At 47.1% G+C, this 16,180-nt stretch overlaps 1 protein-coding gene across 1 annotated transcript in view; it reads right to left on the reverse strand.

Moving 5' to 3' along the window:
* LOC144785328 (myosin-4-like) overlaps positions 1 to 16,180 on the reverse strand; it is an 86,770-nt gene that overhangs the window by 13,194 nt on the left and 57,396 nt on the right. Inside the window, exons 33-35 of the mRNA XM_078664295.1 lie at positions 14,962 to 15,132; positions 14,769 to 14,873; positions 12,968 to 13,063 (exon numbers count right to left, since the gene is read on the reverse strand). Of these exons, the coding sequence (XP_078520421.1) occupies positions 12,968 to 13,063; positions 14,769 to 14,873; positions 14,962 to 15,132 (372 nt within the window). The remainder of the gene's footprint in view (positions 1 to 12,967; positions 13,064 to 14,768; positions 14,874 to 14,961; positions 15,133 to 16,180) is intronic.

Here is a 16,180-nt window from a genome sequence, read left to right on the forward strand (position 1 = left end):
TCCTAATAGCTGTTCCATGATAACGCTATACCATATACTCTTAAGTGCATTATAATCCTCGCGGTTAAATGCTAACTCTGGTATAACATTATCAAAACATGTCGAGTAAGGTGTCATACGAATTGGAATACTACCCCCTCGCCAATTCTGGCGACGGGGGTAGCATTCCACCCTTCTAGAGGGACACGACATGTATGTAACTGTGAACCCCGGTTAAAGTTAACTCGAGCCTCAGCATCACAAAATGGATGCTGCCACCACAGACACAAGTCTGACCTCCTGCTGCTGGGAGTCCTTCCAGCAAAGGAAGGCTCAGACAAAGGGTTTCCTGCCTTGGGAGGTGCTAGCACCACCCCAGACAGGATTTTGTGTATTAGGTAGGCCAGGGCTGAAAGGAATGAGACATGCCTGGGGCACAAAAGGTGCCCTGTGCATACACCGGTTCCAACCAGTTGCTGGGTCACTCCAGCCCCAGCTCTGGCGGAAACCGGACAAAGGATAGGGGGTGTAACCACCCCCCTTCCTAGTCCCACTCAGGGGAGGGACCTAGTCGTAGTGCAGCCCCCTTTAGCTGAAAAAAGGTAGGAGCTGGTCCCATTCCCAGTTAGATTAATCTTGACAACTTCCACGAAGAAACTCTTGACCTTCGACCTCCTGAACATCAGAAGACTGAAGAATCTCCCCTATGGTCAGGGAGCTTCGCAGGCACCATCAAGCTCCTGTGCGGTTTACTGCAAGTCCTTCCTTCCTGGAACCCGACGACCCAGCTCAACGAGATCCGGACCTCCAGACCCCTCTGACCTCTATCCACATCCACAGCACAGCTGGGACCCGTGGGTGCGACGAGTAACGTGGAGACGGCCATCTTGAAGAAACCTGCACAGCGCTTCCAGCACGACCACCGAGGGATCCTCGAGTGAGTGCACCGGGGTCTGAGAAGCCCCCACACCGACACAGCTCCTGCATCAAAGATCAGCCCCCCAGCCTCCACGAGATCTGCGTGGGGCCCTTTTGCCTGGTTGCTGCTTTTCCTGTTGTCTGGTCACTTGCCAGCTGGCTCGTGACCTCTGAGACGACGACCCGAAGATTTCAACACTGCTGGTCTGGTCCCCCAGACTGGCCCTTGCTTCCTTGTGAAAGAGAAGCACCCCGGACCCTCCTGGTCCGCACCAGACGCCATCTTTGTTCCACCGCGTGGCTTGCACTGGCCAAGCCCTGTTGACCAGATCGACGATCCAACACCGCCATCAGCAGCAGACTACTTGGGACAGCTCGTGCCTCCAGCCTGGTCGTGAAGAACAGCTCCTGGTCCGGGCAGCTACAGAGAGAAGCGACCCTTCCTTCACCTGAACGCGGCGACAGCATCTGGTTCCCTCCTGGTTCCAGCACCGTCACTGGCTAGTGACCGAGACTCTGTCCCCTTCCCTTTCAGGACTTCTCCTTCCTAGTTCCATCCTTGGAACCACCGGACTCCTCCATCTGGCTGCCTGCCAGCAACTCTTTGTTTCAGGCATCACCGGGATCAACGCAGCGAACCCGACACCACTTCAGCCCTATGCACCCGCAGCCTGTGGGTTAGGTAACTAAAGCTTCTAGGTGCTGAAGTCAGTGTTCACTATCCTAGTGTCCAGGTCCACTGTTGTTTTCCCTCCATCCAGCCGGGTTCGTCCGGAATCCGTAACTTTGTAAACTGTAGTATCCATAGACGTTGGTACGCATCCCGCGTGAGAGTTTCCACTCTGCACGTGAGTCCCGTGGGCCTCCTACTCCTTACTTACCTAGTTCGTAGCGTAGTCCCAGCGATCCTCCAGCCTCTTGATCTCCTTACAGTACTTTCCTTCCTCGCATTCCATTGTTTCTAGTATATGGTTTGTCGTGCCCCTAAGGCAACCGTGTAAATATTGTGCTAACTCGTATTTCCTTCTTAGTATTGTCATGTGCTTAGCCCTCTGATCTCATAAAGAGTTCAGAGGTGTTGTTATTAATAAATATATTGTTTATTTTCATATCAACCTTTGTGGTGTCCTTTCATCTGGTATTCAAGGGGTTATATTGTGGTAAAACAGCTGGCTTCACATGCCAAAAGAGTTTAGCCTAAGACTGCTTTGTCCATGATACCATTAGGATAGCTGGTCTATAAGGTTGACTTACAACCAATCACCATAAGGGTTGTTTGGACTGATACAAGGTGATCACTAGAACTAGTGAGCATCATATATCAGGTCAACTTCTCACATTGGTGTGCAGCGGTTGGGATTTGAGCTTGCTGTTGTTTTTACCAAATATAATCTTGAGATATCATTTGAAAGATCACATAAGGTACCATAGGTACATATAACAAGCTTAGAAATACTCTTGAGTTCTACTGAAGCAGCTGTTGTAGTAGAAAGGGCCTAGCACACCCTGACTACAACTCTTAGCAAGGGATCAGTAGGAAAACCCATAGTGTAGGTAGGTGCATCACTTACACCTCACTAGAAAGCATGTCTACCCATGGAGAGTATTCAGAGACTCCCCTAGTGGTTAGTGACCCTCCACAGGTCCTTTCCAGATATGCAGCTCTCAGTTTCCAGGAGATGAGACAATTGAGTACCTCCAGGAAATTGAAACAGGGTTCTAACCCTACCACTCCTTTTCTGTTAGGTCTCTTAGAGACATATGATGCTAGAAAAGCTTCTCATACAGATGGGAGCATGCCAGCCTTAGAAGGTACCCTTGGTGATCCTGACCTCCCTGAAACTGAGGAAGTAGAGGAGGAGGAGGATGAAGAGGATCTTTCTGGGGATGAGGCAGACAAAGGTCCTGAGCTAGTCAGCAGACTTACTAGGGCCAACTTAGACCTACATAGGGGAGGATATGGGGGACCCCCAGTACTGACCCTAAGCAGGCCTAACTTTGGAGTTAGAAGAGATAGGTCTCATTCTAGGGACTCCAATAGATCTGTGCACTCTCATGCCTCTTCCCAGAGGAGAATGACTTCTCCCCAGAGGAGAATGACTTCCCCTCAGAGGAGAGAGCATGAAGCAAGGATGAAACAGGCTAATCTGAGGATCCAGAGGGAAGAACTTGCCCTTGCTAGAGAGCAACAGTTGAGTGGGGTAGTCCCCACTGGTGGCAGCATTATCCCTAAAGATAAAGACAGGAGTTTTGATACTAGACACCTGAGTAAAATAGTGCCCCCCTTTAAACAAGGGGATGACATCCACAAATGGATGACTGCTTTGGAGAGGGCCTGCACTGTCCAGTACATCCCCCAGAGTCAGTGGGCAGCTATATTGTGGCTCTCCTTTGAAGGTAAAGGTAGAGATAAGCTCCTCACTACTAGAGCTGAGGATGCTAACAATTACCAAGTCCTGAAGAATACACTGATTGATGGGTTTGGCTTAACCACTGAACAGTACAGATTGATGTTCAGGGATACCCAGAAAACTCAGGCTCAAGATTGGACTGACTTTGTTGATTGTGCCACTAAGGCTCTGGACGGCTGGTTACTGGGAAGTAAGGTTACTGATTACAAAGGATTGTATAATCTAATTATGAGAGAGCAAGTCTTAAATAATTGTCAGAACCAGTTATTACACCAGCACCTGGTAGACTCTGATCTGACCTCTCCACAATAATTGGGTAAGAGGGCAGACAAATGGGTCAGAACCAGGATTAGGCCTAAGAACCAAGGTGGTGACCAAAAGAAGGAATCATCCAAGCCTCAAGAGAAGGGTGGGAATAAATCTACAGATCAAACCACATCAGGGCCCCAAAAATCCTCTGAGGGGGGTGGGTCCCAGAATCCTTCCAATACCCAGAAGAAACCTTATTGCTATAACTGCAAACAGGTAGGCCATTGGAAAACTGACAGCAGTTGCCCAAGGGCCAACAACAATAAGGAAAACATACCCCCAAGTAACACTCCCAAGCCTCCTGTTACTACTAGTAGTAATCCCCCAAGTGGTGGGAGTGCCCCCAAAAATGTGGGTGGATTTACTTTGGGAGTTCCTGGGGACTCTGGCCTAACCAGGTCCCCTAACTCAGATACTCTTGTCTGTGAGAATGGCATGGGGTTTGCCAACTTCACTGATTGTCCCAACACTTTGGGCAAATACAGACAGGAGCCCCTCATCAATGGACTGAAAGTTGAGGCCTATAGAGACACAGGGGCTAGTATCACCATGGTGACTGAGAGTCTAGTCCCCTCAAGGCAACTTATACCTGGTGCCACATACCAGGTGACAAACATTGATGGAGTGCAGAAAAATCATCCCATGGCAGTGGTAAATCTCAGCTGGGGAGGTGTCACTGGCCCCAAGAGAGTGGCAGTGTCATCAAACTTGCCTGTAGATTGCCTACTGGGGAATGATTTAGAGATCTCAGCCTGGGCTGAGGTAGAACAAGAGACCCATTCTAAAATGGTAAATCTTCCTGAACAGGTTGGGAGGGCTGTGCCAGTCTCAGCCCCATCTCAAGTAGATTCCCTCCCTGAAAAGGTTAGCAGGGCTGTGATGGTAACAGCCCATACCCAAACTGAGTCCCCTCCTGAAAAGGTTGGTGGGGTTGTGATGGCCACAGCCCAAACTCAGACTGATAATAGTGTTGTGAAGCCTGAAACTATGGATCACTCCACTCAAACAGAGAGCATTGAGGAGGAAGAGAAATCTCCCTCCCACCAGACTTTAGGAAAGGATCAGCCTCCTCAGGGAACTGATCTTACCCCTTGTGAAGGAACTGCCCCAGAGGTAGTCAGGCCTAGCCTGGCAGAACCTCTGATGTCAGTGGACCCTTCCAAGGTGGGACCCAGTCTGGAGCAGGTAACCTGCCCCTCTCGACCCTGCCTTGGTCAGCCCAGAGCTGCAGAGGTCAGGGAGGCCAGTGGAGGACCCCAAAGGGCTCCCTGTCCAAAAGAACTCCCCAATCAGCAGATTAAGGGCACTGAAGCTAGTAGTCCTAGCCAAGTGAAAATAAAACAAACTCCTGAGGGATCCCCTTAAAATTAGTTAGGGACCTCCCACAGATGGACACTGTTGGGCACAGCCAAACCTGGGACCTAAGGGCCCCAAACCTGACCTGTCCCTCCAGTAAACCAAAGAGAGGGACCAGCCTCCAGCTTTAGGTAGCCAGAGGTTGACCCTGAGAGCATACAGCAACTCAGTCCTGGAAAGAAAGGCATACATGGTGGATAGTGATTGGAGGAAGTTGAGCCCAACATTAGTGGAGCCTCACTTCAGTACGCCATCTCAGCACCAGCCTTTTACTTTGCCAAAACACACCACAGGTAGAGATTCCCTATGGTGGAGACCCTCAGATACCCTTAGGGTGAGGGGTTGCTTAGTGGACCATGAGATAGAGGGTAACCATGCCAGTGCATGCACCTCCTCATATGGCCACTCAGGCAATATAGGCTTACCTGGTCAAGGATAGCCTTATCTCCTTTCGTTTGGGGGGGGGGTTATGTAGGAAGGTGGATATCTGACTATGGTTACCCCCAACTTTTTGCCCGGTGTTTTGCTGGTTTTTGACTTAGTTGGCCTGGGATCCTGCTATTCAGGACCCCAGGCTCTCTGCTCTCTCTGTTAAAATGGACTCCATGTACCCTAGGTGCATTTACCAATTGGTACTGGGCCACCTTATCAGTCCCTGTACAGTATACCTTAGGTATCCAGGGCATAGGTGTACCCAGGGCCTACCAGGGGCTGAAGCATGTATTATGCCACCCCTGGCTGGCCATCTAAACAGACACAACTGGCTGCACGACAGCTGGGGCAAGGTGGTGTAATCACCCTTTGCTTTAGATATAGTTCCCTATATCTAAACCTAAAATGGACGCATATATTCCTATCAGTCACTCCTATGGAAGGCCTTATCAATCCTGAAGGCAGAGTGCTTGGAATTATGTGAGATGGTGCTCTGGCATGAGCTGAGCCCGTTTGCAGCTTGCGGAACCAAGTCCTAATAGCTGTTCCATGATAACGCTATACCATATACTCTTAAGTGCATTAGAATCCTCGCGGTTAAATGCTAACTCTGGTATAACATTATCAAAACATGTCGAGTAAGGTGTCATACGAATTGGAATACTACCCCCTCGCCAATTCTGGCGACGGGGGTAGCATTCCACCCTTCTAGAGGGACACGACATGTATGTAACTGTGAACCCCGGTTAAAGTTAACTCGAGCCTCAGCATCACAAAATGGATGCTGCCACCACAGACACAAGTCTGACCTCCTGCTGCTGGGAGTCCTTCCAGCGAGGGAGGCTCAGACAAAGGGTTTCCTGCCTTGGGAGGTGCTAGCACCACCCCAGACAGGATTTTGTGTATTAGGTAGGCCAGGGCTGAAAGGAATGAGACATGCCTGGGGCACACAAGGTGCCCTGTGCATACACCGGTTCCAACCAGTTGCTGGGTCACTCCAGCCCCAGCTCTGGCGGGAAACCGGACAAAGTATAGGGGGTGTAACCACCCCCCTTCCTGGTCCCACCCAGGGGAGGGACCTAGTCGTAGTGCAGCCCCCTTTAGCTGAAAAAAGGTAGGAGCTGGTCCCATTCCCAGTTAGATTAATCTTGACAACTTCCACGAAGAAACTCTTGACCTTCGACCTCCTGAACATCAGAAGACTGAAGAATCTCCCCTATGGTCAGGGAGTGACCATCCTGCTTCGCAGGCACCATCAAGCTCCTGTGCGGTTTGCTGCAAGTCCTTCCTTCCTGGAACCCGACGACCCAGCTCAACGAGATCCGGACCTCCAGACCCCTCTGACCTCTATCCACATACAAAGCACAGCTGGGACTCGTGGGTGCGACGAGTAACGTGGAGACGGCCACCTTGAAGAAACCTGCACAGCGCTTCCAGCACGACCACCGAGGGATCCTCGAGTGAGTCCCCTGGGGTCTGAGAAGCCCCCACACCGACACAGCTCCTGCATCAAAGATCAGCCCCCCAGCCTCCACGAGATCTGCGTGGGGCCCTTTTGCCTGGTTGCTGCTTTTCCTGTTGTCTGGTCACTTGCCGGCTGGCTCGTGACCTCTGAGACGACGACCCGAAGATTTCAACACTGCTGGTCTGGTCCCCCAGACTGGCCCTTGCTTCCTTGTGAAAGAGAAGCACCCCGGACCCTCCTGGTCCGCACCAGACGCCATCTTTGTTCCACCGCGTGGCTTACACTGGCCAAGGCCTGTTGACCAGATCGACGATCCAACACCGCCATCAGCAGCAGACTGCGTGGGACAGCTCGTGCCTCCAGCCTGGTCGTGAAGAACAGCTCCTGGTCCGCGCAGCTACAGAGAGAAGCGACCCTTCCTTCACCTGAACGCGGCGACAGCATCTGGTTCCCTCCTGGTTCCAGCACCGTCACTGGCTAGTGACCGAGACTCTGTCCCCTTCCCTTTCAGGACTTCTCCTTCCTAGTTCCATCCTTGGAACCACCGGACTCCTCCATCTGGCTGCCTGCCAGCAACTCTTTGTTTCAGGCATCACCGGGATCAACGCAGCAAACCCGACACCACTTCAGCCCTATGCACCCGCAGCCTGTGGGTTAGGTAACTAAAGCTTCTAGGTGCTGAAGTCAGTGTTCACTATCCTAGTGTCCAGGTCCACTGTTGTTTTCCCTCCATCCAGCCGGGTTCGTCCGGAATCCGTAACTTTGTAAACTGTAGTATCCATAGACGTTGGTACGCATCCCGCGTGAGAGTTTCCACTCTGCACGTGAGTCCCGTGGGCCTCCTACTCCTTACTTACCTAGTTCGTAGTGTAGTCCCAGCGATCCTCCAGCCTCTTGATCTCCTTACAGTACTTTCCTTCCTCGCATTCCATTGTTTCTAGTCTATGGTTTGTCGTGCCCCTAAGGCACACGTGTAAATATTGTGCTAACTCGTATTTCCTTCTTAGTATTGTCATGTGCTTAGCCCTCTGATCTCATAAAGAGTTCAGAGGTGTTGTTATTAATAAATATATTGTTTATTTTCATAACAACCTGTGTGGTGTCCTTTCATCTATTATTCAAGGGGTTATATTGTGGTAAAACAGCTGGCTTCACATGCCAAAAGAGTTTAGCCTAAGACTGCTTTGTCCATGCTACCATTAGGATAGCTGGTCTATTAGGTTGACTTACAACCAATCACCATAAGGGTTGTTTGGACTGATACAAGGTGATCACTAGAACTAGTGAGCATCATATATCAGGCCAACTTCTCACACTGGAGATCTGTGTTCTTTTCTTTTTGTCCCAGTAATCAATCTAGCTGCGGCATTAAGGGAAGCCCTTAGTGGGGCCAGGCTCTGTTTGTGGAGACAACATAACATAGTGTGTAACTACCATTATCTAGTCTTGGCAAAACTAGAGCTTATACTGCCAATTTGAAGTATTTCTGTGGAAGGAATGGTTTGAGATTCCTTAGTTTACTCATCTGGTGTTTAGCACCCTTGTTTGCATTGCTGATGTTGTTCTTCATATTCAAGTGCATGTCTAGCGTGAAACCAAGGGAATTATCTGATTCAATAATGTGGGGGGAACAGTTGAAGGCTGTTAAGTGTTTCATCCAAAGGTCAATCTAGGGAGTGTGATTCGTGGAGCGATAGAAGAAATTCAGTTTTGTATGTGTTGAGCAAGAGGTAGTTGTCAGTGAGTCAGTTTTGAGTGTTCATCAAGATTGAGTTAAGTGAGATGATGTCTTTTGGGGAGGTGATTTTCAGATGAGGTTGATTGACATCCGCCTACATATGAAAAGTAATGTTCGCAGAGTTCAAGGCATTTGCTAACGGTTCCAAGAGTAAATTGAGGAGTATTGGTGATAGGGCGGACCCCTGTGGAACCCCCATAGTTACTGTACAGGGCTGAGAAAGAATTTGATTCATCGTGATTCTTTGGGATCTGTTTTGAAGGAAGGAAGTGAACCAATTCAATACTAACCCATATAAGCCTGTGTTCTAGAGTAAATGGTAGTTTGATATGGTTCACAGGGTCGAAGGCAGAAGATAAGTCAAGGAGGATCAAAAAGCAAGATTTAATATGGTTTAGGAACTATAAAATGTCACCCATGATGTGCGTGAGTGCAGATTCGGTGCTGTGCCCTCTCCGGAAACCAGTTTGATGATGATCCAGAAATTGGAATTTCTCGATGTGTGAGCACAGTTGAATTATCACACATTTTTCAAGACGTTTCGCCAGAGTGGGGATGTTGGAAATGGGACAGAAGTTCTTCAGATCGGAACTGTCTGCGTTCGATTTTTTTAGAATGGGGGATACCTCTGCTGCTTTTAGACAGTCAGGGATTGTGCCTTGCACTAGTGAAGCATTGACGATCTTGCACTATAAGGGGTGGAGGCTTTTATTTCCTTGAAGAAGGGAGGTGGAAGAGGGTCGCTGAAGTGGTTAGAAGTGTTGATTGCAAGAAGAGTGTTGTAAATGTCACTTTCGCTGAGGTGAGTAAAGGTGTGCCAAGATGCATTGTTCTTGAGGCTTAAACTCGGGGGATGAGTGGCTCGTGGTAGGTAAGCGGGCCAAGGTTTCATACATTGGGAGAAGAGCCTTCTTTAATTCAATATCTATATTGATGCAATTTGTTTTCTTGGAGAAGAAGGCGGTTAAATTGTCACACGTAGGAGAGCCGTCACCAAGGTCATGGTGGTTGGGTGCCTTGACCGATTGTTGTTTAAGGAGTTCATAAAGTTTCTTAGGGCAGTTTGTAGCTTGATTAAGTTGGGATCTGAAGAAGTCTACTTCTGCAGACTTTATTTTTTTGTTGTAAGAATTCCTGATATCTCTAAGAATTTTTAAATGTTCGCTGGATGGTATGGATCTCCATGATCTTTCAGCCGCCCTCAGTTTATGACGTTCCGAGTTTAGGTTGGAGTTGAACCAAGGTTTGGAAATTTTGTGAGAGGCATTTTTATGTTGTAAAGGGGCTATAGCATCTATGACACCAGAGATTGAGGAATTGTAAAAATCTGTGAGGATATGAACATCCGTCAAGTCTGCTTGGGTAGACAAGGCATTTTTACAACAGGTAGCTAGTTCTTTAGTGTTTATATTTTGGAGGTTCCTTTTCCATTGCTTCATTTTCATGGGCTGGACCCCCCCTTTACCGACACCTTCCTGTTGATGAAAAAGAGGATGCAATAGTGGTCAGACCAATCGCATGGGGTAATGGAGTCCAGTGTGATGGTGTTACCTTTGGCTATGATGAGGTCCAGAATTTCACCCTTGTTGTGAGTTGAGCTATCACAGAATGGTGTCAGTTCTTGATCCAAAAGGAAGGATTTGAGACAATTCACTATGTGATCATTTGGGTTAGATCAGTTTAGGTTAAAGCCTCCCAGGAAGATTTGGGACACTAGAGGATCATAATTAGAAGAGATGATTTACATTAAGTGTTCAATGAAGGAAAGATTGTCTCCCTGGGGGGGGGGGGGAGGGGGGGATGTAAAATGTATGTAATTTGCAGACTGGGCTCGTTTTGCACGATATGGTGATGCATAGATATTCGCAGGAAATCAGAGCGGGGGTTCTGACTGTGAGACCGAGAGTGTGCTTCTGTGTATACAGGCTATTCCTCCACCCTGTTTCAAGGATCTGTCCATACAAATTATGTCATACCTAGGTGGGACTAGAAGGTCAAGGGTAGGGGAGGAAGACAATTTAACCAGGTTTCTGTGAGGTTAATGATATCCAGTTCGTTAGTCAGGATGAGATCATAGAGAACGGTGGTGTGTTTACTAGATGATCTGCAGTTGAGAAGTACGCATTTCAGTTGGTCAATCAATTGAGGAGTAGGAGTAGGAGTCTGGAGGATGTTAACCTGCTTGCGGTTTTTGCTATTTATAGCTTTGGGATTGTAGCCAGGTTCTCTGTCAGGGTTAGCGTGGATAGTTTGGATTTGACCTGGTAGGGACTTGTGAGAGACTAAAGGGAGGTACTAAAATACGTGTAGATCAAGGATCTCACTGGTCGAGAGATACTCCTAAAGTCTTCTGGGGCAAGAGGAGGCATTTGGGAGGGGTGAAGCATGAAAGGTGTTGGGAAAAGTATGTGTGACAGGTGCAGAAATTGTGTCAATAAGGACACTAGGTTGGGTCCTTAGCGTGCTAAGTGTTTTGAGTAAGGGGAGATGTTCGATAGTAATGGCCTTCAGTTCTCAGAGTTCTTCTGTGAGAAGACACAAGTGACACGAGATTTTATCTAGACGAGCTGCCCAGTCTGATTTTTGGTAGTTTAATAAGGGTTGTGTGGGTAGTTCCGGCGGGGGTGGTTCCTTGTGTGATCGTTGTGGCAGGATTGAGGAGGTTAGAGGGGGTGCATGAAGCAGTGCAGTCTTGTTGAATCTCTGTTAAGGAGGGGAGAAGAGCCGTTGGTAAATGGCGGGTGATAGGGGTTGTGTGTGGCAGATGGGATGAGAGCGAGGAAAGGATGAGTGGGTTAGGCGTGATAAGATCCAAGGAAGGTAGTTGCCTGGACATTGACTGGGTTGAAGGCGCGTTAGGGTAGATCAAGCAGGGAGGTTCACCATAGGAGGAAGGGGTTGGGGAGGCAGGAGAAGAATCAATCCTCAACCAAGGATCCAATTTGCATCCATGTGGAGCCCGGGGAAGTGTGAGAAGCTGAAGGTCCAGTAGTTGCTAGATTCATAGGTGATGTGGACTGTGTAGGTTCTGATGATACTAAGTCAGGGGACTGGATGGAACAGAGGTTGCTTCGAGAGTGAGGGGGGTTATGATCAGATACGGTCAGCTGAGGCTTGAGGAGGGATGTGAGAGTGATACAGTTTGTAAGATTATGTTTTAAGTGGGAAGGAGAAGACTTGGAATTAACAGCCATCTTGAGAGTAGGGAAGATATCCAAGCTTGAATTAGGATAATCCCGTTATTGTAAAGGGAAATGGTGGTGTTCGCACTGTAGAGTGAAGAAGGTGAGCTGTAAGTTTAAGGCTGTATTGTGTTTTCCTAGTACCTTTTATACGAAGCATTGAGTAGAAGATGGTACTCCATCGTGCCCATTTTCTGGTGCAGAAGATCTGGTCGTTAGTTAATTTCCCCTCTTTTGCACAGAAGTAAAAGTCAGAGATAAGAGTTTCAAGTCGGGTTTTTGGTAACCTATGTTTGTGCTTTATGGTCCGATTTTTTGAGAGGTTGGGAGGGTAGTTGATCGTGAAGGCATGGCGACCGGCTGGGACAAGCCCTGTATCCATTCTATGATGAGCCAAGGTGAAGCCTTATGAGTGGTGGAGCAGATTTAGGAGCACTCAAGCGCATTGACAGTGGAAGGTTGAGAGAAGGAGATCCTTAAGTGTGACATATGGAAAATATTTGAAGTTCAAGGCTGAGATAAGGTCAGGGAATTCCTTTTGAATATCTGCGTAGAAATGGGACTGGTCAGTGAAAAAAGTCGTGTGGAGATATTAGGTAGACTGTGACAACTAAAATTGCGCCTAGATGAGAATCATTAATGGGAGGTGGGCGGAAGCCGAGCTCCCCTCGAGTATAGCTACAAGTTAGTGGCAATAGGATGGTGGAACTGCAGAGGATGAAAAGGTGCTCTCTTTTTCAATAACATAGGATTAGCTAATACCAGATAGGATTAACGTGATGAGTATTAAATTGCAAGAGCCCAACTACGCAAGAGGAGAGGTAAAAACTATTTTTTTTAAATGAAAAAAGCGTTAGTGTTCCTTCAAGCTTCTGGTTTGTCCTATTCATATCAGTGAAGATACTGTACCAAAAGGCCGTTCTCCTAAATATTTACGGAGTGGTAGGTCAGAAAAGTTAAATCCTGTAATTCTAACAGGTTGTTATTGGAAAACTGTGGCCCTCCTATGTCTTGCTCATGACTTGTCAGGTGGTTAGATTGTTACCATGCCAATGGTCATATAGAATAATGAAAGCTATGGTGAACTTCTGGCTATTACACCATTCTATAATAATGAAATGTGTGATTGGATATATCCGCATAAAAGAGGAATTAGAAAAATACTGCCATATCTTACCGTTTCCTCGGCCTGTCTCTTGTAGGCTTTAACTTTCAACTGCAGTTTGTCTGCCAAGTCCTGCAGTCTCAGGACATTCTTCTTATCTTCCTCAGACTATAATTACAAAATGAGTTTGATTCATTAGTAACAGCCGTTATTTTCATTATCTGAATTGGTGAAATGGGAAACTCTTTACATTTGTAAGTTATTTTATTTTTTCATAATAAAATACTCCTCTGTTATGTTATTCAGTAATATGTAAGGTGAAAAACAGTATTGGAGTTCTGTTTATTTATGAATAACATTTTTATTCATGATGGTCTTTAGACCTGACAGCCTTGGGGTGGTCTTACCCCTAGCTTTTTTCCTCCCTCCTCCTCTTTTCTAACCTCGTTGGCGCTGGTATTCGGACTCTGTGCACTTTACCACTGCTTACCAGTGCCAACGTGTTTGTGCTCTCTCTCCAGAGTATGGTTTCTGCTTTAGCCATATGGTACCTGTAGCCTGCCTCTGATCACTTGACTACTTGTAGTTGGCAGTTGGGCTTTGTGCATTCCTCCTAGACAGCCACACACAATGCAAGCTTAGGTGTGTCTCAATGGGCCATCTGTGACTGGATGAGCGGGAGGAGCTGGGCACAGCCTCACTTCCACCTAAATAGGCTGTGTACTATCCTCCTATCCACACACAAAGGGCTGCATATCCCCCTGGTAGTGAGTTTGGAGCCAGGGCAGGAGAGGAAGATGTCAGTGCACTTCAAAGGAATGTCTTTGAAGTCTCCCCCTCTTCAAAGGCACAACTGGGTATAAGTACTGGATCTCAGACGCCACCACTTCGGTACACTTCTGGACCTGTGGATACTCTGCCAGGAAGAAGGACTGCTGTGCTGATGAAGGACTGCCACTGTGCTGGAATGCACTGTGCTGGACTCCTGCTTTGCTGTACAGCTCTTCTGCCTGCTGCCCTCTTGACTGGGTGAGAAGGACCCTTGACCCTCAAAGCCCAGAATGACTCCAAAGGTTAGTTGGTTGGCCTCCTGATCAGGGACATAACAGGCTTCCAACCCCTGCTCCTGGACTCTGACGTCTATAAGTCTGCCCCGCCATGGGGTACCACTCCAGTCCTGGACCCTTGGATGTGGGCCTATGGTGCTTGCCAGTGGAACTGACAACATCTCCGTTGCGTGACACATACCCGAGCAGAACCAGCGCATATCCTCGGCTGAGCAGCGCACCCCAGAGCAAATCATTGCATCGCTGCTGCGTTGCTTGGACCTGACTCAAATGACTTGCATCACTGCTGCAATCCGCATCTTGGGACCGAACACTTTGCAACTAGAATTTAGGTGCAGCGGGTCTGACTGGGTCCCTGTAACCGACCCACCTTGCATCGCGGTCGGCCTGAGCTTGTGCTTTTGTCCTGGTTTCGCGTGACCAGATATTCCCCATAGCTCTTTGTGCTTTTTGGCGTTTTTTTCACTATAAACTTTAGAAATCAATATCTCCGGTTCTATTTATTAGATTTTTGTTGTTTTGGTCTCTTTTGATTTATTGAAGTCAGATCCTTTTTTCTAACATGTGTGGGACCTTTTTGTGTGGTGTTTTCACAGTTTTACTGTTTGAAGTGTTACACAAATACTTTACAGATTGCTTCTACGTTAAGCCTGACTGCTCTGTGCCAAGCTGCGAGAGGATGAGCAAAGGTTAATTTAGGCTTTGTCTACTCCTTACCCTGACTAGGTTTGAGGTTGTTGCTTGACCAGAGCTTATTCTCTTGTCAACCAGTAACCAAATTTCTAACAGTGGTTAATTATACATACCTGATATGTTAGTTCCTTAAATCTCCTCTCGTACTTGCGGACACCTTTAATTGCTTCTGCCCCGCGTTTCTGTTCAGCTTCCAGCTCGTTCTTGAGTTCATGGACCTGAAAGTGGAATTAATATGGCTGTATTATTCTCTCACTGACCCCTGCCTCCATACCCTAACAATGTGAGCTCTGCTGTGTAACTCACTCTGCTCTCCAGTTTCTGGAGATGCTTCTTGCCACCCTTCATTGCGAGCTGCTCGGCCTCATCAAGGCGATGTTGCAGGTCCTTCACAGTCTGCTCCAGGTTCTTCTTCATTCTCTCAAGATGGGCACTTGTGTCTTGCTCCTTCTTGAGCTCCTCCGCCATCAAAGCAGCCTACATTGAAGCATACTTTTGTGCTTAGTATTGAAGAGGACATGTTTTTCTTCCAAGCACAATAATCTTTTTTAGTAAAAACACTTTGTACTTCACTAACACCCAAAATATTGTGGCAGGATAATGTATTTATCAAATTACTGCAGGTAAAGTCAGGTTTTAAAAGGTGTCTTGAATTAATTTTAAGTATAATCTTTCAAAACATTGTATTGATTTTGAGTGCTATTCAAAAGATATCCCTCCAAGCATAATTTGAACTTGGAGATTACACATTTTGGTTTGTGAGAGGAGCTCTTTGTGCTCCTCTTACAAAGATTTTGAGGTGGTGAGTGGTAATAAAATAAATCCAGTATGAGCAAAGGCTCTGTAGGCCACTGAGAGGGCCCTGATCTGGGTACAATACATTTATTTCGACCATATAGTATGCCAGCAGCAATCTAAACCTGTTGATGCTGAGCTATGGACAATAATGAGAGATGGGTATAATTTGTCACAATTGGAATTACATTCGCACAAGTCCAATTTTGGGAGTAGCATCTTGAAACTCACAGTAGAACATCTGTGCTGGTAAGCAGGAGCAGAGTTGAACTTAAAAAATGTGGTAATTATCCACAGATAGAGAAAATCAAGTACAACCAATGGGGGTTGTTGGGCTTTCTATGTATTTTTTTAAACTGCAAATTAAATAGCTGTCATCAGTGTACATGAATCTCCACCAGATATGGTGAAGGGCTTCTAAAGGTTTAAAATCATAGTTAAAAATGCAAGATTTGTGAGCGTTTGGGGCATGCCATTTAACTTATGTAGGAGTATTTCGAAAGGTGTCTGTGCAGCTTCTTGATGGCAGATCTGGAGGCTTGAAGCAAGAATGGGCTTCAGTGGTTTCAAAAGTGGCAGTCAGCAGCACCACTATAACCAAATAAATACCACCTTCATTATTTGCCTCCTAAAGCCATTCATATGCTACCTATACAACCATTATTACATATTCATTCCTGGACCAAAACACTTCTCTAATGGGTCAAGGATATTACTGGATTCTGCTGAA

The sequence above is a fragment of the Lissotriton helveticus genome, chromosome 10 (genome assembly GCF_964261635.1).
Source record: "Lissotriton helveticus chromosome 10, aLisHel1.1, whole genome shotgun sequence".
Taxonomy (NCBI): domain Eukaryota; kingdom Metazoa; phylum Chordata; class Amphibia; order Caudata; family Salamandridae; genus Lissotriton; species Lissotriton helveticus.